Here is a 26,368-nt window from a genome sequence, read left to right on the forward strand (position 1 = left end):
TTGATCTCAGAGCTGAAGCCAGAGCAGAACAACCTTCATCTGTGACGCCACAATCAAACATCCTGTAGAGAACAATGACACACTCTTCACTCTCTCAGATCAGATCAGTTTAGCTGTGAATCCATTAGTAAAGAGAAAGAACAAATCAATGTGTGATGCATCACTGGACTGAGATTGAAAATGTCACAGAAAAAAAAAAGTCTGATTTAAGATAAATAATATTACTTTGTTACACAAGAGTAGTTTAAAGGGACCATGATCTTTTGTCATAAGAGGACACTGTACTATAAAAACATCCTGTAAGTTTCAGAACACAAAACTGAGTCATTATTCTAAAAACATCTTATATTGAAGGCCGTCTGACGAAACAACAGCTTGTGTAATGATCAGCTTGACAACATTATAAGTGGATCTCAGAGAACGGTACAAAATAAAAAACCGAGGCAGTTCATGATGAAGTACTTAAATTCCTTTATTATAATAATATATTTAATGATATAATATAATAATGATTTATTCATATGCCACTTCTGTCTCTGAATCTAACGGTGTCACTGATTTAATATAAAACACATCTAAATACTGAGCACTAAACTCTGGACAACATCTGCAGCACTGAAGATTTCTGAGCTTTAACTGTGATTTTCTTCATGTTTTAACAGTGAAGTGTTCTCAGTGATACTTACTGAACTGATCTGGATTCTTTAATCACAGGCAGCAGCTTCTGAAGGACTTTCATATTTTCAGGATTATTCTTTCCTTTAACAAATTTATCAAGACGAAACTCATTCAGTTCCTCTTCTGATGTCAACAACACAAAAACTAAAGCTGACCACTGAGATGAAGAGAGATTGGTTTCCTTTATTCCTCCAGATGTCAGATACTGTTGTATTTCCTCCACTAGTGAATGATCACCCAGTTCATTCAGACAGTGGAACAGATTGATGGATTTCTCTGGAGACTCAATGGTCCTGATCTTCTTCTTAATGAACTCAACTGTTTTCTCATTTCTGTCAGAGCTGCTTCTTTTCAGTGTCATTATTTGTTGTAGGAGAATCTGATGAGACTTCACTGACAAACCCAGAAGAAACCGCAGGAAAAGATCCAGATGTCCATTTTTACTCTGTAAAGCCTCATCCACAGCTCTCTGATGCAGCTCAGAAAATGAAACATGTTCTGATGAACTATGTTTAAACAAGAGTTGAATCTTGTCCTGAAGTTTAGACTGGGCATTAAGTTTGATGATTGGCTCAAACACATTTCTGTTGTGGTTTGTCCAGGAGAGGTGCACATATAGAGCTGCTAGATGTTCCTGAATGCTCAGATGAACAAAGCAGAAGACTTTCCCCTGATACAAACCCAACTCCTCTCTGAAGATCTGAGTGCACAATCCTGAGTACACTGATGCTTCTGTCACATCAATGCCACACTCTCTCAGGTCTTCCTCATAGAAGATCAGGTTTCCTTTCACAAGCTGCTGAAAAGCCACTTTCCCCAATTTGAGGATCATGTCTTCATCTGTCACCTGCTTCTCATAGTCCTTCTCATGTTTGATGTTGGTCTGAAGGATCAGGAAGTGTGTGTACATCTGAGTGAGAGTCTTGGGAATCTCTCCTCTCTTTCCTCGACTCAACATCTTCTCCAGAACAGCGGCCGAGATCCAGCAGAACACTGGGATGTGGCACATGATGTAGAGGCTCCTTGATGACTTCAGGTGTGAGATGATCCTGTCGGCCAGACTCTGATCACTGATTCTCTTCCTGAAGTATTCCTCCTTCTGTGGCTCATTGAAGCCTCGTACCTCTGTCACTCGATGGACACACTCAGCGGGGACGTGATCAGCTGCTGCTGGTCTGGAGGTGATCCAGATGAGAGCAGAGGGAAGCAGATTCCCCACAATGAGGTTCATCAGCAGCACATCCACTGAGGCTGATTCAGATATATTACACAGTTTCACTTTACTCTTAAAATCCAGAGACAGACGACACTCATCCAGACCATCAAAGATGAACAACACTTTATATTCATCACTTGATATTTCCATTTCTTTAGTTTCAGGGAAGAAGACATGAAGAAGATCTGAAAGACTGAGTGTTTTGTCCTTCATCAGGTTGATTTCTCTGAAAGGAAGTGGAAATATGAGCTGGACGTCCTGATTCTCTTTCCCTTCAGCCCAGTCCAGGATCAACTTCTGCACAGAGACTGTTTTTCCAATGCCAGCGACTCCCTTTGTCAGCACAGTTCTGATGGCTTTGTCTTGTCCAGGTAAAGGTCTAAAGATGTCACTGCATTTGATGGCTGTGTCCTCTGTCGCTGCTCTCCTGGATTGTGTCTCAATCTGTCTCACCTCATGCTCATTACTGATCTCTCCACTCTCACTCTCTGTGATGTAGAGCTCTGTGTAGATCTCATTCAGGAGTGTTGGGTTTCTCTGCGTCGCTGTTCCCTCATACAGACGCTCAAACTTCTTCAGCAGATTTGATCTGAACCTGTTGAGGACTTCATGCCTGGAAAATTAACATACTGCTTTATTAAATAAGCTAATGAGCACAGTGTATTGTATGTATTCTGTATCATAATCAAATAATATTTTACAGAAATATCAGACCTGAGATCAGTCTTTGTATCTTCACTTTTATAATATCTTATATATCTTTTAACAAATTAAAAGAATAATTATCCATATAGTACAAATACTATAGACACTGTTTTGATAATATAAAATGGCCTGCTGTAATAATATTTATGTAAAACTTTACCTGAGATCAGCGTTTGTATCTTCACTCTTAAACTCTACTGGATGATTCATAGACTCCTCACTCCTCACAGACACACATCTCTTCTGATCAACTGAACTATAACAAAACAGATTTAATTCTTTATGGTTATAATTATTCTAAAATAATTTTGTAAAAAATAAAAAAATAAATAAAAAAAATCTATTTTTTAATAAAATCTTAATTTTAAATTTAAAGGCCAGACAATCTCTCATTGAAGGTGATTTAACCCACCCAGCACATAATTTTTTGGGCTAAATCAAGTTTTTTCAGACCAAAAATCTGCGTTTAACATTGCGTTTTGTTTGGTCCATCTAATTTAGTCCAAATTTAACAGAAGCATGTGTGACGAGTGGGGTGGGGCCGAGGGACGTGGGAACGAGCGAGACCGGTGGGTCGAGCAGGTGTCTCTCATTTACCAATCACTCCACCGGCCTCGCTCGTTCCCATGTCCCTCGGCCCCACCCCACTCGCCACAGCATGTTTATTTCGGACCACATATATAGCCATTAACATAAATGTAGCTAGTGAAGAAATATATTTGACATCTGACATATCTGAAACACTGTTAAATATCAAAAAATATATTTTGAAAATACATCAAACATTAAAGCCTAAAAATTGTTCCTCATGATGCGTGTAAATGTGTACGAATATTCATACGTTTTTAATCAATGTGTTTTTTCCAATGTTATACACCGTTTACCATTTCAAAAGATTATTATCACATTTTCATTGTGCTCCTGAAGTTTGGTAATGTAGGAGCTCGTGTGCTCATTGTGTCGAGTGTCTGTGTGTATCGAGTGTGTTTCTGACTCCCATAAAGCAGTTCAATCACCACCACACGATTATCCTCACCTGGGGTCAGAGGTCACTGCTTCATCACTGAGGGCAGGAGGAGGACCCATGGATACATCACTCTTCAGAGACACACAGCTGTGATCAGGAGATGAAGATCTCTGACTGCAGATCCTGAGAAAACACACAGAAATATCACACTCTTTTGCTGTAAACAGTGATGATGACAGAAAGTGAGAATCTGCAGCATCAGTCAGATGTGACGCCAAAACACATTTACATCATGATCATCTGATCCGGACGCCTTCTCCACATGTGTGAATGGTTTCCAGCAGAAGACAGTTTGTCTTCCACTAATAAACAAACTCTTAGCAATGCTGTGAGGTTTTCTGACCCGCACTCTCAGTCATACAGGGGTCAAGCATCCAAACAAATAGTTCAACCTACATTTATCTTGAGGAAAAACCCAGTGTCTATACGAAAGAAAAGCTCTACAAGACTATTATAAAGCAGCCAAACAACTATAAACTGATTCTGAGCTGCACTTCTTTAAGTGATGATTTAGCTCACATTTAAAGGTCCCGTTTTACGTGGTTTTTTGAAGCTTTGATTGTGTTTACAGTGTGCAATATAACATGTGTTCATGTTTCGCGTGTAAAAAAAACAAAACGTATTTTTCACACAATTCACCTATCTGTATACCGCTGTTTTCACTGTCATAAAAACGGTTGAGGACTTCCTTGTTCTATAAAGTCCCTCCTTCAGAAATAAGTAACGAGTTCTGATTGGGCTAGCGGTTCCTGTGTTGTGATTCGACAGCAGCTGAGCGCGCGCTGACCTCCTGGTAACGTGATTGTTGGCTAGTTTTGAGAAGCAAGTGGGCAGGAGCATGTGCTGGAGATGTACTTATAATCACATGAGCGTTTTTACTGACGAGATGCGCATGAAAATCGCATTTGTTTTTTTGCACAGCCCTAACATCTAGTTAACATAGCTAAACAGAGTTGTCCTTTGTGTAATAAGTTACAGACACTGTTAAACGCACCAACTTAAATAATAAAATACACTTACCGGTTGTGGTTGTGAACGCCTTCTCCAGACAAAGAGGGAACTGCTCCATCTTTCAAGAATAATCTTTGTGCGAATCTGGCATTAAACTGATTGAGAGGAAGCTGTCCTCAGCAAAATGTGCTGCACATAGTTTTACATGTGGATTATAATTTACCGGAACCGAGTTAAACATAAATTGTAACCATTAATCTCCAAGTACAGCGTCCCTGGGAAGCCCAAACAAAGATGATTGGACTCCGAGATGAAAATAACAGCGATTCAACGACATGGCGACAAACACAAACGCTACTCTTCCTCCTCCTCCTCCGTCGGAGCGCAACAAGGCCACGCCCCCCTGTTTTGTATTCCTGTGGGCGAAGGTTAATCAAAAAACTGTTTTAGTGACATCATTACTGCAGGAACTAGAGGGCTGTAGTCCAAACGGGTCGTTTTTTGTAGGTGAATTCTGTTAAATAAAATATCTCGCTTGGCATTGAACTTTGAGCTTTAGAATTTTACAGATATTATCAGAGATGTATAGTAACGAAATAGAACTACTTCACTACTGTTCTTAAGTCCTAAAAGGCGGTATCTGTACTTTACTAGAGTATAAATTTTTTTCTCCTACTTCAACTTTTACTTCAGTACATATTTTCGCTGAGTTTAATACTTTTGCTCCGATATTTTTTTATGTGCTGCATCGTTACTCGTTACAATTATAAAAATGTTACGAATCATTCCATTACAAACCATTCCCAGAACTGTAGATGGCAGGTTTGATGAAGCTGGCACATCATTGAGCGAATCAAGCAATTAAGAAGACTGCGCATGCTGACTGCTGTGAAGAGAGAAATTAACACCGAGCCAAGCCAGATAATGACTCGTTCACGAGTCAAAAACCGGTTGCATCGGTTCTCGGATGACCAGTAACGTTAGTTCTTTCTGACAGTTCGATTCAATAAACCAGTTGAAGAAAACAGTTCACCGATTCTTTTGCGCTCGACGTAATAGCGTCATTGGCGTTGACTGCAAGTTCGGTTTACCCGTGCTCATAACATTAGCACAGAATCAGTTCAAAATCAATCACCAAAAGAATCAGTTCAGTTCAGACGCTATGTGTGTCGGTTTGCTTCACGCTGAATCATACATGCGCAGTATCATCAGCTCCTCGGTTCACAAACCGGACGCGTTTGACACAAACGGTTCTTGACTCGTGAACGAGTCATTATCTGGCTCGGCTCGGTGTTCACCTTCAGTTCTCTCTTCACAGCAGTTCAGTCAGTGTACTGTTTGAATGCATGCATTACTCCGGGATATTGGTTTGTTTTAACTCAGAGGGAGTGTCAGACACATTAAACAAGTTAACATCTTAATTCATTTGTGGATTAATGCGTATTGGAGACGCGAACCATTTAAAACGATTCAGTTCGATTCGGTGAACTGTTTCAAAAAGATCCGGTTACATCGAATGATTCGTTCGCAAACCGGATATCACAAACTGCTTTGTTTTTAACAGAGACGGAAGAGAAGACAATGCTGAATAAAGTCGTAGTTTTTGCTATTTTTGGACCAAAATTTATTTTCGATGCTTCAAAAAATTCTAACTGACCCTCTGATGTCACATTGACTACTTTGATGATGTTTTTCTTAACTTTCTGGACATGGACAGTATATCGTACAGACAGCTTCAATGGAGGCACTGAGAGCTCTCGGACTAAATCTAAAATATCATAAACTGTGTTCCAAAAATAAACGAAGGTCTTACGGGTTTGAAACTACATGAGGGTAAGTTATTAATGACATCATTTTGCAAATTGGGCGAACTAACCCTAGTAACCGTTTTTAAGTTACAGTCAAAGGAATTGTGATTGTCCTTTAGGTTAATCATTTGAAATAGTAAAAACAATATGTTCAAACTTTTGACTACTTTCATTAATAGCTACATAACACAATACTTCTACTTTTACTTTCAGTACTTGAGTAGTAAATTTTTAAATAGACTACTTGCAATACTTAAGTACAAAAAATGTTGAATACTTTAGTACTTCTACTTAAGTGTGGTGCTTAAAGAGCACTTTAACTTCTACTCAAGTCACTTTTTTGATAGAGCACTTGTACTTTTACTCAAGTCTGGGTCTCTAGTACTTAATACATCTCTGGATATTATTTATACTCTAACAACAAAATTACACACTAACTAAAGTTTAAAACATGGGATCACGAAGAAGGGGACATTCCAATCAGCTAATCAACGCAAAAAACCTGCAAAGTTTTTCCTGAGCCTTCAAAATGGTCTCTGACAATCATTGACACGCTTCACAAGGATTGTAAGTCACAAAAATCCATTGCCAATAAGCTGGCTGTTCACAGAGTGCTGTATCCAAGCATGTTAACAGAGAGTTTGGTGGAACAATAAAGTATGGAAGAAAAATAGGCACAACCAACCAAGAGAATCACAGTCCTATGAGGATTGTCAAACAAAATCCATTCAAGAATTTTAGAGAACTTCACAAGGAACACATTGAGGCAGGGGTCAAGACATCAAGAGCCACCACACACAGACGTGTCAAGGAATTTGGCTACAGTTGTCGTATTCCTCTTGTTAAGCCACTCCTGAACCACAGACAACGTCATAGGCATCTTACCTGGACTAAGGAGAAGAAGAACTGGACTGTTGCCTAGTGGTCCAAAGTCATCTTTCCAGATGAGAGCAAGTTTTGTATTTCATTTAGGAACCAAGATCCTAGAGTCTGGAGGAAGGGTGGAGAAGCTCATAGCCCAGTTTCTTGAAGTCAAGTGTTAGTTTCCACAGTCTGTGATGATTTGGTGTGCAATGTCATCTGCTGGTGTTGGTCCATTGTGTTTTTGAAAACCAAAGTCACCGCACTAGTTTAGCAAGAAATCTTGGAGCACTTCATGCTTCCTTCTGCTGACCAGCTTTTTGAAGATGCGGATGTCATTTTCTAGCACTGCCAAAAGGACCAAAAGTTGGTTAAATGACCATGGTGTTGGTGTGCTTGACTGTCCAGCAAACTCACCAGACCTGAACCCCAGAGAGAATCTATGGGCTATTGTCAAGAAGAAGATGAGAAACAAGAGACCAAACAATGCAGATGAGCTGAAGGTCACTGTTAAAGAAACCTGGGCTTCCAGACCACCTCAGCAGTGCCACAAACTGATCACCTCCATGACACGCCGAACTGAGGCAGTAATTAAAGCAAAAGGAGCCCTGACCAAGTATTGAGTACAGTACATGAACATACTTTCCAGAAGGACAACAATTCACAAAATGTTTTTTTTTTATTGGTTTTATGAAGTATTCTAATTTGTTGAGATTGTGATTTGGTGAGCTTTTGTTAAATTTGAGCCAAAATCATCACAATTAAAAGAACCAAAGACTTAAACTACTTCAGTCTGTGTGCATTTAATTTATTTAATAATTGAGCTTCACAATTTGAGTTGAATTACTGAAATTAACTTTTCCTTGACATCCTGTAAATCTGAGCGCTGCACATTCAGAGAAAAACCGTGGCACTAGGGTTGTGCCGATAGTCGATAGTATCGTGTATCGACGATAGTCAGATGTCTCTGTCAATAGTCAAGGCGATATTAGGCTCATTCTCTTATTAATGCATTAACTAATAATAATAATAACTATTTTTATTTTTATTAGGCGGCCTATTATAATTCGGTTTCACTTCAGCACCGCATTTCACACACACACACACACACACGTGCGCACAAAAGAGGATTAGAGCCTGCAGTCGGTGAAAAAGTTGTAACGCTTTGACTCAGATAACTCGTCAAATCCATGAAATGAAAGGGACAGAAAACGAGGAGTTGGTGTCCCACACATTTAATGGCTGGTACATACATACATGAGAGATTAACTCTTTCTTGGCATTACAAATAAAGTAAAGACAAAATAATAAAAAGGCAGCAGAGCGAACTTATTCATAGTTCTCACGTAGTCCTTCTCCTAAAGACTGATCACTTATAACGCACACTATGTAGTGATGATGTAGAAGGACTATGTGAGATCCAGTATGGATGATGATAAGTTCACTCTGCCGCCTTGTTATTATTTTCATGCACACCACACTATAATGTGATGCATGCAAAATATGTCGTTTTAGCTGTTACAAAGTCTCCATCCACAAACAGCCGTACATATTCTGCGGATATATGGTATTTCATTGCACTTTAACAAGTAATCTAAACAGCCTATGTGTGTGCAATATTTTAAATGAGGCCTCTCTGACGGAATTAAATTCCACAGTTATATTAGAATGCGTCTCATTCTTGTTTCTGTGGCGGTGCGTCGGTCTCGTCATGAGACGTGCAGTCCGGAGCGCTGTATGACAGACACATCAGTTCAATTCAACTTACCTGTTTTGAATACTTTATATTTAACGTGTTCATTTATGCCCAATATAAGTGTTAAAAATTTTGGGCTTGAAAATAAATCTACTATTGATTTTCACCGTTGACTGATTTTGCAGAACATTCAGACAGATAACCTCCGTGCGCAGATGCAGCAAATTTGTCACAGGGCGCGCGATATGACGGTTGCGTCTGACTAATATATATGAACTAGCGGTTTTAAATACAGTATTTTTATATTTAACGTTAGTTTATCAGTATGCTTGAAAGTATATATTTTTTTATTATTGGTGATTACGCAGGCTCTCTCTCGCGCACCTGCGCTCAAAATATGAGTCTGCTTTATTTCTGTTTGTTTATAATTAAAAGTCAAACATCATGGATAAAGTTTTTTACTTTGTCAAGACATATTATTAGATATTTTCATGACATTTTATACATATTTATCACATTTTCATTGCGCTCCTGATGTTTGGTAATGTAGGAGCTCGTGTGCTCATTGTGTCGAGAGTCTGTGTGTATTGAGTGTGTTTCTGACTCCCATAAAGCAGTTCAATCATCACCACACGATTATCCTCACCTGGGGTCAGAGGTCACTGCTTCACCACTAAGGGCAGGAGGAGGACCCATGGATCCGTCACTCTTCAGAGACACACAGCTGTGATCAGGAGATGAAGATCTCTGACTGCAGATCCTGAGAAAACACACAGAAATATCACACTCTTTTGCTGTAAACAGTGATGATGACAGAAAGTGAGAATCTGCAGCATCAGTCAGATGTGACGCCAAAACACATTTACATCATGATCATCTGATCCGGACGCCTTCTCCACATGTGTGAATGGTTTCCAGCAGAAGACAGTTTGTCTTCCACTAATAAACAAACTCTTAGCAATGCTGTGAGGTTTTCTGACCCGCACTCTCAGTCATACAGGGGTCAAGCATCCAAACAAATAGTTCAAACTACATTTATCTTGAGGAAAAACCCAGTGTCTATACGAAAGAAAAGCTCTACAAGACTATTATAAAGCAGCCAAACAACTATAAACTGATTCTGAGCTGCACTTCTGGGTAAGTGTGTTATTAACTGTTCTTCATGATAAAACACTAGAACTACTGCTACTACTGTCTAGTCTATGGACATGTTTCAGGTTTAAATATCACTATATCCCATAACTGTAGGACTAATACACTATTTCCTCCATGAACTTCATATTTGAATATTATGTAGATCTATTGTTTACATCAAATTCATGTTTTATTAATCAGTGCAGTCCGTCTCTTTAATGCTTGAAATCATAAATTTCTGTTTCACTTCAAAGTGTGTCTTCGATGACGGTATTCTGTAAAAATTAAAATCATGTTTTTTGCATTCTGATTCTGATGCACAAAGACAGAAAACATTTGTTCATTATTTGTGGGTTTTTTCCTCTGTTTCAATAATAATTTGTTCTCAAGAATGCACTGCAGTGCCATAAACGTAACATCTTTTGTTCAGTCTGTAGACTCTAATATTGGATCATATCTCACCTGAGGTCAGGGGTCATTGGATCATATCTCACCTGAGGTCAGAGGTCACTGGATCATCACTGGATTCAGGAGGATTCATGGATCTGTGGCTCTTCGGAGACTCTCTGGTGTGATCTGGAGATGAAGATCTCTCTTTGATCTCCATAATGACAGACTGACACGAGACCTGTATATCAAACACTTAACTAATCATACATGACTATATATCCATTCATTCTTCAATTATTATTATATAACAGAATATCCATTACACTTTAAATAATTCAGAGAGTTGTGATGAGGAAGATGATAAAATCATCAGCTCTACACTTCAGTCACAGTCTGAATATTTCAGGAGATCAGTGTGTGATCATGTGTCAGCAAACATGCGTCTGTTCCTTCCAGAGAAAGGAGAAAGCTTAAAGAGGTCATCAGATGCCCATTTCACACAAGTTTATATGACTCTCTAGGCCAGTGGTTTTTCAACCTGTGGTCCGCGGCCCCTTAGTGGGTCGCGATGGTATTGCAGGTGGACCGCCACTTACTATTAAAATAAATAATATTATTCATATATGTAAAAATGTCTAAGTCATAACATAATAGCATCATCTCATATATATATATATATATATATATATATATATATATATATATATATATATATATATATAAATTAAATAACAAAACATAAATATTAAACTGTAACTATGCTTCAATTATTCACGCTCACTGATTGGTTTAAGAATAAACCGCCAATTTATCTTAGATATTTTTGTTGCATATGCTACAGAACAACAGCATTTGTGCCAAAGCGGTGCCAGCACGAGTTATTTTCTGTTCATTGCCAGTTCATTCAATAAAGACAGTTAACAATCTAGTTTCTGAGTACTAAGTTATTAACCCAACAATAGCGGGGTCAGTTATTTATTTATTTATTTTTATTTTTTTGCAGTGGGCCACGCAAACATATGTGTTTGGTTGTGTGGGCCGCGAGTTGAAAAAGGTTGGGAACCACTGATCTAGACTCTTAGTGAAAAGTTTGTAACATAGTTTGGTTAAAATAATCAAAAACAATAATCTGTAGAGATCGGAAATATCAAATATATTCCATCTGTCACATTTAAACAGGCCTCATATTTGAGCTTTTCTTTCCTTTTAAAACCCGTTCCTTCTATAATCTGATGTCAGGTTCATTTCTGCTTATTTTCAGATGAAATTCAGCAGGTCAGCAATTAAGAACTGATCAGCTAACACTGTTTTTCCTCACTGGGTTGTTGTTTTTGGGGAAAATAAGACAAATAACGCAGAACTGAGGACTTTGTTCTTTTTTTCTTGGAGAGACTGAATCACAAACTACAATATAACGTGATGATATCAGAATAAAATCACTGAACTGACCGTGAAGAGAGATATTTCATGGCGTCTTCTCATCGATGAAGATTCAGTTGTTGTTTTCGATCTGAAGTGTTTCCTGAAGCAGAAAGCCGCGTTACCGGTTCTACCTGCAGAGCGCGCTCCCGAGATCACGTGACGCGTTTGTATAACACACCTGTATGCGGTTTAGAGCTGAAGATCTTTATCATCTTACGCGAGCTCGGGCTTGCGCTCCTGTTTGCGAGGAAACGAGCGGTCATGTGATGTGTTTCGATAAGAGCAAGAAAGATGAGAAAATGGAGGCTGAGTGGGTGAAATGGAGGCTTGCCTCTGGCTATCACGTTTTGGTTGCACCAGCAACTAAAGCAAAGTCTGAGTTGTGGAAAAGTTTTGACCGTGTTTATAATGAGAATAATGAATGAATAATGACCACCATCAGTGAGCGCAGGAACACGCTGAAGCTAGACATCTACAGTAGATTCAATAATGTTCCTCCAAATAAACATGTAGGCTTAGCATAACCTCTGTGAGTAAAGGTTTTTCAAATGATAAATAAATATTCATTGAGTCTTAAATGCATAATGTGGACAGAGTATTTACGCTAATGTTGGCATTATTTTTTTACTAAATCTCCGGAGGAGCCTTTATCTTAATTTCGTTATTGCCAAATACCCATCTTAATTTAAAATTTATCTTAATTTAATTAGTAATATATATATATATATATATATATATATATATATATATATATATATATATATATATATATATTGGTTCGTTGGTCTATTCATAGAATAAATGAGACTATGTCTAGAATGCTGAGATGTTAAGATGTCACAGAGGACTTATTTTATTTCTTTATTCCAACTTCCAAGTGGACTAGTCTTGTTTAGTTATGAATAAATTATGTTAAAACGTGGATAAATGTCTCACTCTTGACAAAAGGCAAAAGAGCTGTGTGTGTGCGCACATTTGAATAATTTCGGCTGTAGACGGGTTTTAAAAGCTGTCAATCAAAATGTACTTGTTGGGCTCGGGCCAAAACCTGTTGGGCCTAACTTTTATGGCCCGATTACAGCTCTAATGTGGTTTGACGATATTGGACGAGATCTGCTGAAACCACATCTGTTTTCTAGATGAATTCAACTCAGCCCAAAAGTGAAGCACTTTACAATAATAGCAGCATTCATGTAGTGCGAAAGATTAATTGTAATGGACGATCTTTTACAGACGACGAAGAAGTCGTCACAACTTAACACAGACACCAGTTAAACTGTAACATCAGCCACAATAAAATCATGTTTATCATTCAACTTGAACGCCCAACTTTGCATATTAATTTGTAAATAGTCCGTGAATTAATCTGAAGTGCTTGATAATCCTAATCCTAGTGCTTGATATTACTATAATCCTGAAGATGAACTTCCGGTCATGTAATTTTACAGGCGTCACAACTCACTACAACGGTTTAAAGATCGAGTTTAGTATGAAAACAACCTGAAAACGAAAACATTATACAATAATATTTCATGAAATCAAAAGTTTATAACTGAACTTACCGTAATGAGATTTTTATGCCAGTTTTTAAGTCTTCAAATGTGAAGTTACATTCGGTAAGTATCGAGACTTTACTTTCGATTTCAACACAAAGGTGTGTCCTCGTGATGCAGACTGCGCATGCGCAAGAGACCTCAGGTGTCAACAACATACAAACCCCGCCCATTTGTCTGCTTTCATCTGTCTGCTGTCAGTCTATCGTTAAATGTGTTTAGCGCCACCTGCTGCACTGCAGTGTGTGACATAACGCTTGATGCTGGCTTCGTCCGAAATCGCATACTTCCCTGCTATATAGTATGGAAAAAGCAGTGTGCGACAAATTAGTATGTTTGAATATTTTGCGTATTTGCGTTCTGATATGCCTACTCACCTACTATATAGTAGGGGAAAAAAGTATGTGAAGAACTGTAGGCGAGAAATCCCCGGATGTCCTAATGCTTCAGCCCAGATTCTACAGTGATAAAACAAAACACGGTTCACGTGTTAAAATCGTATTTGTTCAGCTACTGTGGAGTAAACTGTTGATTTGTTAAGGTGTAAAGACGCTAGCCAGTACAATTACAGTATATTTGTAAAAAATAAAAATAAAACACCTGTTTTATTATGTATAGCGAACAGCAGAGCTCCAGTAAGCACATGTACATCCATATACCATATACATATATATATATATATTTATTAGTTCGTTGGTTCACATAGACCATATACACCTTAAAGACGATTAAATATCTGTTTAATATGAGACAGGAAAATATTCTTAGAGCATTGCAGAAGAACAAATCACAACATGAACAGATATCAGAGAGAGAGATGTGTGTGTGCAGAATTCACTGTCTACACTGCTTCAGATGAATTTAAATAAATAAATCTACATACATTAAGTAAACATAAGTTATCTATTTCATTTGACGATTCGTATTGTTGATAAATTGAGGAACATTTGTGTTGGATAAAAAGTGAGTGAACACATCAGCATCTATCTCAACATGTGAACACAGTATATCACAGATAAATGACAGAGACTGACTCTAGTCTGGATGTTACAGGTAGAGATGAGACACACGTGTGTTTATCTGATGAAGAGAGACTGATGAAGAAATGCTGTACACTACAGTCATCAATAAAACATCTTATACATCTTAAGTTGTGGTTTATTTTAATTATTTCAAAAAGAGTTATTACAGCACTTTTCTGATTCTTGATTGCTGTTCATTTGATGCAGATCTTTTGTGGTGGAGCAGGTGACAGCAGCATCTGAGGAAAAAACCTGAAACTAAAATATAAAGTAAAATCATTCTGTTACTTCTAATACAGAAATGAAGTGACACTGTGCTGTTAAAATGACTGCTTTTGTTTTGTGTCTGTGCATCTTTGCAGGATCTGAAATGTTTGCAGACGGCTGTGTGCTCTGAGGATGGAGAAGATGAAGTGTCATGGATGAAACGCTCCATCTCTCCAGCTCTTACTGCTTCATCTGACCTGCATGCTGCTGTGGTCTCTTCATCCTCAGTGACTCCAGAGCAGAGAGAGCATCTAGAGAAAGATCAAAACACACTGAGGATGTGAGACTGGTCAGGTTTCTGTTCATACATCAGTCAATTAAAGCTTCTTAAGCATCATCAAATAATGTCCTGAAGAATCTGGAAGTCAGGCTCCATCGACTGATACTGTATGAACACAAACCAGCAGGAGAAACTTGACCAAAATCACCTTTTGTGTTTGGCAAAGGATTGAACAGAATGGAGGCAAGTCATTAATGACTGAATTTATATGTTTAGATGAACTGACCCTTTAAAACCCCAAACAGAAACTGTATTAAATATATCCATGCATTAATATTATACTTGCACCTTGAAGAAAAAAGCTTTAAGAAATAAAAGTGTTTTTCAGACACTTTTATCTGAAGTGACTTACAGTGGGGAAGTCGTGGCCTAATGGTTAGAGGGTTGGACTCCCAATCGAAGGGTTGTGAGTTCTAGTTTCGGGCCGGATGGAATTGTGGGTGGGGGGAGTGCATGAACAGTTCTCTCTCCACCTTCAATACCACGACTTAGGTGCCCTTGAGCAAGGCATCGAACCCCCAACTGTTCCCCGGGCGCCGCAGCATAAATGATGAACACTGCTCCGGGTGTGTGTTCACTGCTCTGTGTGTGTGCACTTCGGATGGGTTAAATGCAGAGCACAAATTCTGAGTATGGGTCACCATACTTGGCTGAATGTCACTTCACTTCACTTCACTTCACTTCAGTGCTCTTCTTACAGGAATCGTTTTTTCTCGAGTCACCTGGAGTAAAGACACACCGCTGGAGATTGATCCAGAAACCTTCTGCTGAACAGTCCACTTCACTACACTACAAGATATGAAGCTTTATCAAGTTAACATGCAACTGTAAAAATATAAACTTAAATTAAATGTAGCAGTAAATAGAGCGCTGACAACATGATATAAAGTGTTTTATTCTGTGTAAGTGTTTTCCAGGTCGTGGTGCTCATGGAGAGAAGACACAGATGTTTGGAGCAGACACAGCAGCACATGTTCTCCTGCTCGTGTTCAGGATCTTCATCAGGGTCTTCCTCATCCTCTCTGTGCTCGATGTCTCTCTCTCATCATGATCAGATTCAGTCTGACTGCAGCAGTGATGGACCTGATGTGAGTTCACCGTCTGTACACTTTCAAAAACAGCACAATGTTTGAATAAAGATTTGTTTCATCTGTTGTAGACTTGTATTTATTTACTGTGATGGTTACTTTTATTATTTTACTTGTTTATTCATGTTGTTATCAGTAAATAAAATGTAGTCTTTTTTTCATTGAACACATGCATTCATTCATTACTTAACTGAATATTGAGAAGTATTCATCTTGGCTGAATTTGTCTAGTGTGAAGTCATGCTTAGCTGTGGGATATGAAAAAAAAACGAAATTACAATTTGTTTGTTTTACAAAAAAAATACAATTATTAGTCACCATTTAACATTATTATTGTTCATAAGTGTTGGGGTGGACTAGAAATCCTTTCTGAGGTAATTAACCCATTAACTGTCACCGGGACGCCTACGGTTACTTCACTATATTACAATCAAATCTAATCTAATCTTGACAAACTATATATCGCTGGAAAGGTCTAAGACTCCCAAATATAAAAAAAATAAATAAATAACTAATAACCTATTAATTTCTTTACCAGTAGAATCTTGAACAAATAAAGACAGCCCAGGAAAAATGAATCTGGATAAACCTTCTACTTTTGTTAATAAGATTCTGCCTAAAATAGATAAATCCCTTCTTAACCAAGTGTCAAAAATCATTTTTGTTTTCTTAATCTTATTAAAATTAAGATGTTGTCTAACCTTCAAATTTTTCGATATATAAATTCCTAAATATTTAACGTATTCTTTCACTGGAATGTTAAACATCTAATGCTCAGAAGAATCATGTACTGGAAGAACTTCACACTTTGTAATATTTAACTGGAGACCTGTAGCATCAGGAAAACTAATGTGATTGCATTCTTAATTTGAGTCTCATCTTTTAGAAATAAAGTTGTATCATCAGCCAATTGTGATATTTGTATTTCTCTATTAAATAATGTTATACCATGTAAATTTGGATGTTTAACTATACTAATGACTAATAGTTCCACAACAATGAAAAACAAAAATGGGGAAATTGGGCAACCCTGCCTCACTCCTCTGTTGATGGAGAATCTTCTAGAAGTATTGTTATGTAATATAACAGAACTATTAATGCCTAAACAGTCTGAATGAATTAATTTCCAAAACCAAATGCATGTAAACTCTGTAATAAACATTGGTGATCAATTGTGTCAAATGCCTTATAAAAGTCAAGAAATAAAATGAGTGCATCTGAATTAACAAATTGGTTATAATCTAACAGGTCCAATATAAGCCTAATATTTGAACTAATTTGGCGTTTCGCCATAAAACCAGTTTGAGATTCTCCAATTATCTTATTTAAACCTTTATTTAATCTATTGGCATAAACTAAGGCTAAAATGTTATAATCAATGTTTAATAATGTTATTGGTCTCCAGTTGTCAATGATCAAGGGGTCTTTGTCTGGTTTTGGAATTAAACTGATAATACCTTGTTTCATTGTTGTGCTTATTTCTTTCTGTTCTAAACATTCTTTATACATGCTAAATAAAGGATTTTCTATCAGATACCAAAAGACACAATAAAATTCAACAGTTAACCCATCTGATCCAGGGGATTTGAAAAAAGAGCTTTAGAGATTTCAGCTTTGGAAATATCATCTTCACAATATTCACTATAATCATTAGAAACTGTTGGAACAAAAGGTTTAACTGTTTGTAAAAAAGTGCTTATTTTTTCATTGTCAGAAAGGGAAGTATAAAGTTTTTCATAAAAGGAATACACAAAATATGCTATATCTGAAGGATTATTAGAGATTCTTTCATTTATATTCAAAGGTGAAATAGAGTTTCTTGTATAATTTCTTTTTTCAAGAGAAAAGAAATAACTAGTATTCCTTTCCCCCTCCTCAAACCATTTGGCTCTTGATGTCACATAAGCACCTTTAGCTAGTTCCATATATAGATTATCTATTTCTAAATTAAGAAGATATAATTTAGACTTGTCATCTTCAGATAGAGTATTTTATTTGATTAATGTATTAAGTTGCTCGGTTATCTCTGTAATCTTCCTAAGTTTATTTTTCTTTAATTCTTTACCTCTTCTCATAGCAATTATCCTGACTTTACATTTAAATAACTCCCACCTTTGAATAAAATTTAAATTATTATTTTCTAAAATATTTGCTATCAATTTAACTTGTTCCACAAAATAATTGTCAGAAAGTAGACTGTTGTTAAATTCCCAGTATACACGAATCATACTACTCTTACTCCCATCAAAAAAGATTGATATCAATTTGTGATCTGATAGAGGGGCACAAGTCATTTTGTTTCTGAAACATAGTTGATTAAGTCATAAGAAATCAACCCGTAATCTATTCTAGATTTTAAAGAAAAAGTGCTATTATTCCAAGTATAGTCACAACAATTGAGCATCGTTGAAATCACCACCAATAATTACATATCCATTAGGGGTGTAACGATACGCGTATTCGTATTGAACCGTTCGGTACGACGCTTTCGGTTCGGTACGCGGTACGCATTATGTATACCGAATGGTTCGTTGGAGTAATTAATTATATTTGAAAAAAAAAAAAAAGAGAGAGAGAGAGAGAAATATAATGATATGCGTTCAACAAGGTAGCCCAATAACCCAAACAACGTAACAGGCAACGCCCCTGACACTCCCGAAGAAGAAAAAAACACCATCTTATATGTTTATGTTAGGCTACTCAGCAGGCGCTCGCTCACTCAGTACACGCTGAAGGCTCGTTGCAAAATAGCCAATGCGTTTAACAGACTAGAAATGAGAAGATCCCCCAATAACCAACAGGTCTGGTGTTTGGGTGCACTTTGGATTCCCTTTAAGCTATAATGGTGATGGCAAGAGAGTGGTGGATAAAAAAACAACGGTATGTCGCATCTGCAACATGACAGGGTACACCAGCGGGAATAAAAAAAAAAAAAAAAAAAAAAAACAGCGGGAATATCTGGGATATATGCGTCAGTACTATCTGGGAAAAGACGAAAAAAAGGAGAAACATGCACGCAGCAAACTATCCCTGCAGCATTTAGAAACTATAGCTTACAGGGAATCCAACCCAAACACCAGACCTGTTGGTTAATTTAGGATCTTATATTTCTGGTCTGTTAAAGGCATTCGACATTTTGCAACGAGCCTTCAGCGCGTGCTGAGTGAGCGAGCGCCTTAGGGGCCGTTCAAATATCGTGCCTAAAAACGCATGGAAAACGCTAAGCGCGTCTTTCTCCTGAGGCGTCTGTCTTTGCTAAGCAACAATGACGTGCTCTCTCCATGAGACGCGGAAATTTCAGCGAAGGATAAATGGATTTGCAGCTCTAAAAATCGCTTGCAGTAGCTCTGCTACTAAATTTATTTCAAAATTGCAATCCATATACAACTATAATCAGCTGTTCCTTCATCTTGGCTGAGCTCTCAACGTTGTTACGGGAAAGGATGAAGCTGATTGGTTGGTTCTTGTCACATGAGCCGCGGTGCGCTTGCGGCATTCTGAAAAGTTGAGATGTTTTTACATTTTGCTGTATCTAAAACGTATCGAACCGAACCGAACCGAACCGTGACATCAGTGTATCGTATCGAACCGAACCGTGAATTTTGTGAACCGTTACACCCCTAATATCCATCCTTATACTTCTTCTTTAAACCTGTTATTGTTTCACAAATCTTCTTATTGGGTTTACCAAAAATTCAAATCAGAGTCACAAGAATGAGTCTCTTGAAAAAAACGTATTTGAGCTTCTGTATGTCTTCCAAAAAGCAATATAGCTTTTATTTTAACAGCGTCACAAATGTCTCGAACATTTAAAGAAATGAAATTGAACTTAAACTTGTAATGAGCCGTTACAACAAACTAACTAATTAACGAGTATAGAACAAGTACCTTTGGAGAAAGTGAAAACTGAGAAAGCATGAAACATTGCGTCAATCACAACACTTGCGTTGACCCCGATATGTATCCATAACTGCTGACGGGCACCATCCGCTCAGGTAATGTCAGGAACACTGATGCGCACACCTTCAATGTAGGCAAATCCTCTTCTCTCGCACGTCTCACCTGTGGCCATGCTTTTTTTCTTGCGGCTCGTTCCTCCGAAGACAGATCTTCTTTGATGTGTAGCCCATTTTCCTTCAGATAGTGGTAGTCTTTGGCATCTCTCCACACTGTATCTCGATAAAGACGCATGGCGAACTGAATAAACATCACTCTGGGGTGACCATCACCTCTTCTCTGTCCCAGTCTATGAACTGAATCCACCACATCTGAAAGTTTGTGCGCAATCTTTGGAGATACTTTGGAGAGGATCTTGATAACAGTATCTCATGTGTTACTCTCCTTGTCTGGATTACTTTCCTTTACCCTGTAAACCCTGAGATCCCATCTTCTTTTGTAGTTCTGCATCCCCATACACACCTCCTTCAGTCGCTTATTCAGTTGAACATTATTTTGAGTTTCAGAATCTTCTCTTTATGGGATCTGCTCTCATGTAACAGTTCACTTACGGTGGGAGAAAGACAGGTAATAGAAGAAGCTGTATTTTCCAAGACCCTCTCCATGGACTTGACTCTCGGAAATGTACCGTCACATTTCGATGTGAGTTCGCGACAGCATTAATGAGTGAATCAATTTTTCTCATCAATGTTCATCTTTAATTTCCCCTTTCTCCCCGGTGGACTTTTACTCAGAGTGCATGGAAAAGATGTCACCAATTCTTCTTCTGTGTCCATCTCGTCGACACTTTTGCATTTGTCAGTCGCCATGTCTGTATTAACCTGAGCCTTATCCCTGTTTTCTTTTCTTACCCATAATATGATCCTGACAAACCACACAGTAGAAGAAGAACAACTAAACTAATAATCAATCAAATTTGTCAGGTTTCAGAGGTAGTTTCATGTTAATCTCTTTAATCGCCTGACGACACACTCAAAACGTGTCTGCACAGGTGAACGCCATATATATATATATATATATATATATATATATATATATTTTTTTTTTTTTTTTTTTTTTTTTTTATTGAAATGCTAACAGCATACAAAATCAATGCCAAAGGTAAATACAATTGCGAGTACAGCTACAGATTATATAGTCAGAAGAATATTATGCAAATGACATAATGAGACAGTTTTAAAGGCTTTGGAATTGCTGGATGTACTGAGAGTGTCCAGGTAGGATTTAAGTTCCTTATATAAAATAAAAAACAGGGCTTAGCATCCTGAAATTTACATTTATGTATAAAAAATTTCGCTAGAAAAATAAAAAGGTTTATCAGAAAATATTGGTCCTTTACATTTTTATCAAAGTTGTGCTGACCCACGTTGCAGCGTTAATTGATGCACATGGTGTTGTATAACGTTAATAGCAGCAGCAGTTTTAACGAATATAACCACAAAATGCCGTTAACTGTTATCTACATTGCAAGAGAAATGGACAAATCAGTCATACTGTATAAAAAAAGTTATATTGTAAATCGCTATGGACAAAAACGTCTGCTTTGGCCTGTTAAATAACATAGATAATAGATGGACAATAACGAATGTCACCAATAACATCTATAACTAATGGTTGCCCTTTTCATTTTTCTTTCCTCAACTTCAAAAACTTCTTTTAGAACTTCAACTGCACTATTTTCACAGACAGTATAAGCTGTTACACCATGGATAACAACAAAGGTAAGCCATGTAGATATAGTATCATTTAGAAATATAGTAGAAAATATGGAAAGCAACACATTGACCGTAAGGGAGAATAAAATAATAAATTACACCTTGTGTAATACCTATATTGTCATATTATTATTTCAATGAACAGATAAGATCAATTCATTTGTATTTTATTGTATGCATAGGCTTTTTTCTGTTTTGTTCAGATAGAAAGAAATCAATGACCCGAGACAAGTTACTTGTGTGTGTTAAAATATGTGTACTGACACTGACAAAACAATGTTTTGATTGTGATTGCTGTATGCAGTGATTTGGATCATGGGCAGCAGCTACATTCGTCGTGGGGAAGAGAGGCCCAGGTTCACTGGTTTGGCTGGGGTGGACTTCGATGGCATGGACCCCTTCCTTTCTTCTACCGGTCCCTCAGAGGAAGAGCAGACCCGGATGTCCTGCTGATTCACTGCGGCGGGAACGACTTGGGATGCAGGAAGAGCATCGATCTGCAACATCTCTATCGGCGTTTCCCTCAGATGACCATTGTGCTGTCTGACATCACCCAGAGACGTCGGTGGAGATCGGGCCTTCTGAGGAAAATTGACAAGTCCCGTAAATGGGTGAACAGTGTCATGGCTACCTTTGTCTTGGGAGTGCAGGGGGGTATCGTGCATCACCCTCAAATTTAACAAGCCTCAACTGTTTCTAAGGGACGAAGTTCATTTATCACCTAGGGATAATGATATTTTATTAAATAATTTAGCTGAAGCCTTGAGAGTCTTAATCCAGTAGGGGTGATGCTGGATTAAACCTCTCAACATGTTTTAAACATGAAACTGTTGAAGATTGTTAAATTCTTTTGGGGTTGTGTATGTGCCTTTTGTCTTTGTATACCCAAAAAGGGTTAAATCAAGGGCAAATGGACTTGGTACGTCCATATTTGAAGATATTGCCTCTCATCCAAGGGGTTTCTTCATTTCTAAATGACTGATGGGGAGTGCCAGGTATTTAACCTCTGTGTTATCCAACCCTTCTTGGATAACTATGACCTGGATGACTGAGAATTTTAACAGACGTACCTTTCTTACAAATATTATACATAATATACATGTTTTTAAAGTTTTCACCCCAAAAAATCATGGTTTTTATTTATTCTACTGATAGGTAGGCTAAAATGTGTTGAGGTTACAGATCTATACTGATACAAGTGCACTGGGTTTTATAAATGTGCTTTATAAACCAAAAGTCATTATTATTATTGTGAGAAGTCAATAAATTAACAAGCTTTTCAGTTTGCATTTGGGATACTGTCCATACATGCACTCCATCCAAACAGTTTGAAAAAGTTTTTTGATTTTTGAATCTGTACCCACGAATTCATATTCTGCGCGCACACTTTCGCAATCCATTCCCATGGATTTGTAAACTGTAGCCTACACACGGATTCATGCAGCAAGCTCTTACGTGTTAACATACAGTTTAAATGAATATTATTATGTGGAATGGGTCTACAGCAAAGTGTCTTAAGTGATTCTCTGTATGTTTTTCTCATACAGGTGAAACATTGTTGAAAACATGCAGCCTGTGTGTATGTTTCTCGAAACAGATTCTGAATAATTCAGATTGCTTTTATTTATTTCAAAATGTTTTGTGTTATGTTGTCCATTGTTGATAGTATTCATACTTATGCTGGGAAAGGAATATTTTTAAGGGCTCAACACAACAGCTTTTATGATGCAGAAGCCACTTTAGTTTTTGATTCTGAATATATTATTCAGGTGTTTTGTTATTTATTTCAGACATCCTTGTGATATACAATATTCAGTTTGTGCTGGTCCGACGTAATCAAAATAGTGTTTAAAAATTACCTTCTGTTTTACTTTGTGGTTGTATAGACCATAACGCATAAAAGCGCATTAATGGGAACATTAAAAAAAAGTTCTTTAAAAAAGTAACTAAAAAGTTACTTTTAACAGTAATGCATTACTTTTTGGTGTAAGCAATCAACAAAGTAATTGAATTACTTTTTGAATTAGGTAACTAGTAACTAGTTACTATTTCTTAGTAACTAGCACAACACTGTTGTTGTCATAATGTTCACCTTGGAGATTGAAAATGTTTCTTTTTTGAGACCCCAGGAGCCCAAATTCAGACCCAGAACAATAAAACCCACAGAAGAGGTGGGAGTTCAAAGGAGGAATCTTTATATTACCAAACTGCAGGGAGAGGAAGAGTAGATATAAGTCATGATCTGCAAGATTAACCACAATCTGATGTGATCCGGCCACCTCAGAGAAAACCAGTGTTGAGCTGCAGCAAGAGCTTTAGAAGCACAGCAGCTGTGGTCAAAGAGTTCTCGTGTGTTCTAATTGGTGGATGATGATGATGAGTGGATAAAGACTAGAGCAATCAAATAGTGAGAGAGTGATCTGCTCAGCTGGTTATGTTCGTGGATGTTTCGACATGGAAAGCAGTTCAGAATGGAAATATTGATATTTTATTTGTTAACAACATACTTTTCGTACCTTAATTCCAGTAAATGTTATGAAATTAGAGAACTAAGCCAATAGTAGCGCTGGCGGTGTCATTTGATTTGGATGGGAACTTCGGATTGTGAATCATTTGAGTCAGTTTGGGAGTTCAGAGCGTGATTCATTTGAGTCAGTTTGGGAGTTCGGAGCGGGATCGCGAATCATTAGAGTCAGTTCAGGGATCGCGAATCATTGAGTCAGTTCGGGAGTTCGGAGCGGGATCGCGAATCATTTGAGTCAGTTTTTTTTTTGAGTTGGGAGCGGGATCGCGAATCATTAGAGTCAGTTTGGGGATCGCGAATCAGTTGAGTCAGTTCGGGAGTTCGGAGCGGGTTCGCGAATCATTATCGTCAGTTTGGGGATCGCGAATCATTCGAGTCAGTTTGGGAGTTCGGAGTGTGAATCATTTTAATCAGTTCGGGAGCTCGCAGCGGGATCGCAAATCATTTGATTTAGTTTTGGGATCGCGAATCATTTGAGTCAGTTTGGGAGTTCGGAGCGGGATCGCGAATCATTAGAGTCAGTTTGGGGATCGCGAATCATTTGACTCAGTTCGGGAGTTCGGAGCGCGAATCATTTCGGGAGTTCGGAGCGGCTTCGCGAATCATTATCGTCAGTTTGGGGATGGCGAATCATTTGAGTCAGTTTGGGAGTTGGAGCGTGAATCATTTTAATCAGTTCGGGAGCTCGGAGCGGGATCGCGAATCATTTGAGTCAGTTTGGGAGTTCGGAGCGGGATCGCGAATCATTAGAGTCATTTTGGGGATCGCGAATCATTTGTCAGGTCGGGAGTTCGTAGTGTGAATCATTTTAAGGCCGGTGACACACTGGCTCCGTGGCGTCTCTGCTGCGTGCCAGAAGCGTGGTGGCTGCTTCGCGTTTTCTGTTTACACACCAGAAGAGTGCCTGACGCGGCGCGCTGCTGCTGCTGTAGGTGACAGAGGGAGGCCGCCGAAAAACCAGGCTCTTGTCTTCATGACAACAATATAAACTTTTTTTTTTTTTTTTTTACACACTCACTGATACACTTTATTACACAGAAATAAAGGTACAGAAAAGACAAAAAAAAAAAAAAAGGTACAAATGCTCATCGCTGGGACAGTACCGCCAAGGGGAACAAACTTGTACCATATTAATGGGTACAAAGAAGTACCCCTACAGTTTGTGCCTTTTAGGTACAAATATGTATCTTTGAGGGTACAAATAGCTCATCGCTGGGGTGGTACCCCCGAGGTACAGCCACAATCTTTGTTTGCAATAAACTTTAATAAACAAAGTTTTTCACATTTAAACAACTTTAATAGAGAATCACTTTATGAATGCATTACTTACTGCAGTGTAAGAACATAACATAACATAACATAACATAATGCTTTATATTGACTAAAAGCTACTGTGAGTGTTCATTGTATGGTTAAAGGATTATTTCACCCCAAAATGAAAATTTTCTAATAATTTACTCACCCAATGCCATCCAAGATATCCATGTCTTTCTTTCCTCAGTGGGAGAGAAATGATGTTTTTTGAGGAAAACATTTCTGGATTTTTCTTCTAACAATGGACTTCATTGGTTACCATTGTTTTTAAATCCAAATCGATGCAGTTTAAAAAGTCTTTGAAGTGTTTAAATGGGCTGTACGTGATCACAGCTGAAGAAGAGGTTGTTGTCTAGTGAAACGATAGGTAATTAAAAAATATATATATAATTTGTACTTTTTACCTTCAATAGTTCGGATTGAGCTGATCAACAAACTGACAGGGAACTACATCATCACGATGAAAGGTCACGCCGGTGCCTAGTACAAAAAAAAGTCTAAATTAAAAGAGATCTTTGGGGACGGAAAGACAATAATTGCTATATGGACTAATATGACCATTAAACTTCAAAAGGTTATGATTTCACTGAATAAACTTGAACTCTGTACATCATCTTTGTGTGATGCAGTTACTGGAGAAAAAATTGCTTTTCAATTAACCCATCTGCTATTTTTGCTTCATATTTTTAAATGTGAACCAGTGGATCGGCAAAAGCTAATGCATTATAAAAATCTAAACAAGACATATGTCATATATTGT

At 37.8% G+C, this 26,368-nt stretch overlaps 2 protein-coding genes across 41 annotated transcripts in view; one reads left to right on the plus strand and one right to left on the minus strand.

Annotated features, from left to right (window-relative positions):
* Window positions 1-26,368, minus strand: part of LOC127964887 (NACHT, LRR and PYD domains-containing protein 12) — a 397,699-nt gene that overhangs the window by 306,294 nt on the left and 65,037 nt on the right. For 17 of the 36 annotated variants that reach the window (XM_052565337.1, XM_052565348.1, XM_052565347.1 and 14 more), the window contains one exon: window positions 9,589-9,702. In XM_052565337.1, coding sequence (XP_052421297.1) covers window positions 9,589-9,702 — 114 coding nt within the window. Of the gene's footprint in view, window positions 1-686; window positions 2,508-2,608; window positions 2,629-2,759; window positions 2,856-3,635; window positions 3,750-9,588; window positions 9,703-10,570; window positions 10,705-11,915; window positions 12,265-13,450; window positions 13,599-26,368 lie in introns of those variants that run through there. The other 19 variants (XM_052565349.1, XM_052565346.1, XM_052565358.1 and 16 more) reach the window with 15 other exon arrangements.
* LOC127964942 (uncharacterized) overlaps window positions 1-26,368 on the plus strand; it is a 171,511-nt gene that overhangs the window by 13,929 nt on the left and 131,214 nt on the right. The window lies entirely within an intron of this gene.

The sequence above is a fragment of the Carassius gibelio genome, chromosome B9, assembly GCF_023724105.1.
Source record: "Carassius gibelio isolate Cgi1373 ecotype wild population from Czech Republic chromosome B9, carGib1.2-hapl.c, whole genome shotgun sequence".
NCBI lineage: Eukaryota > Metazoa > Chordata > Actinopteri > Cypriniformes > Cyprinidae > Carassius > Carassius gibelio.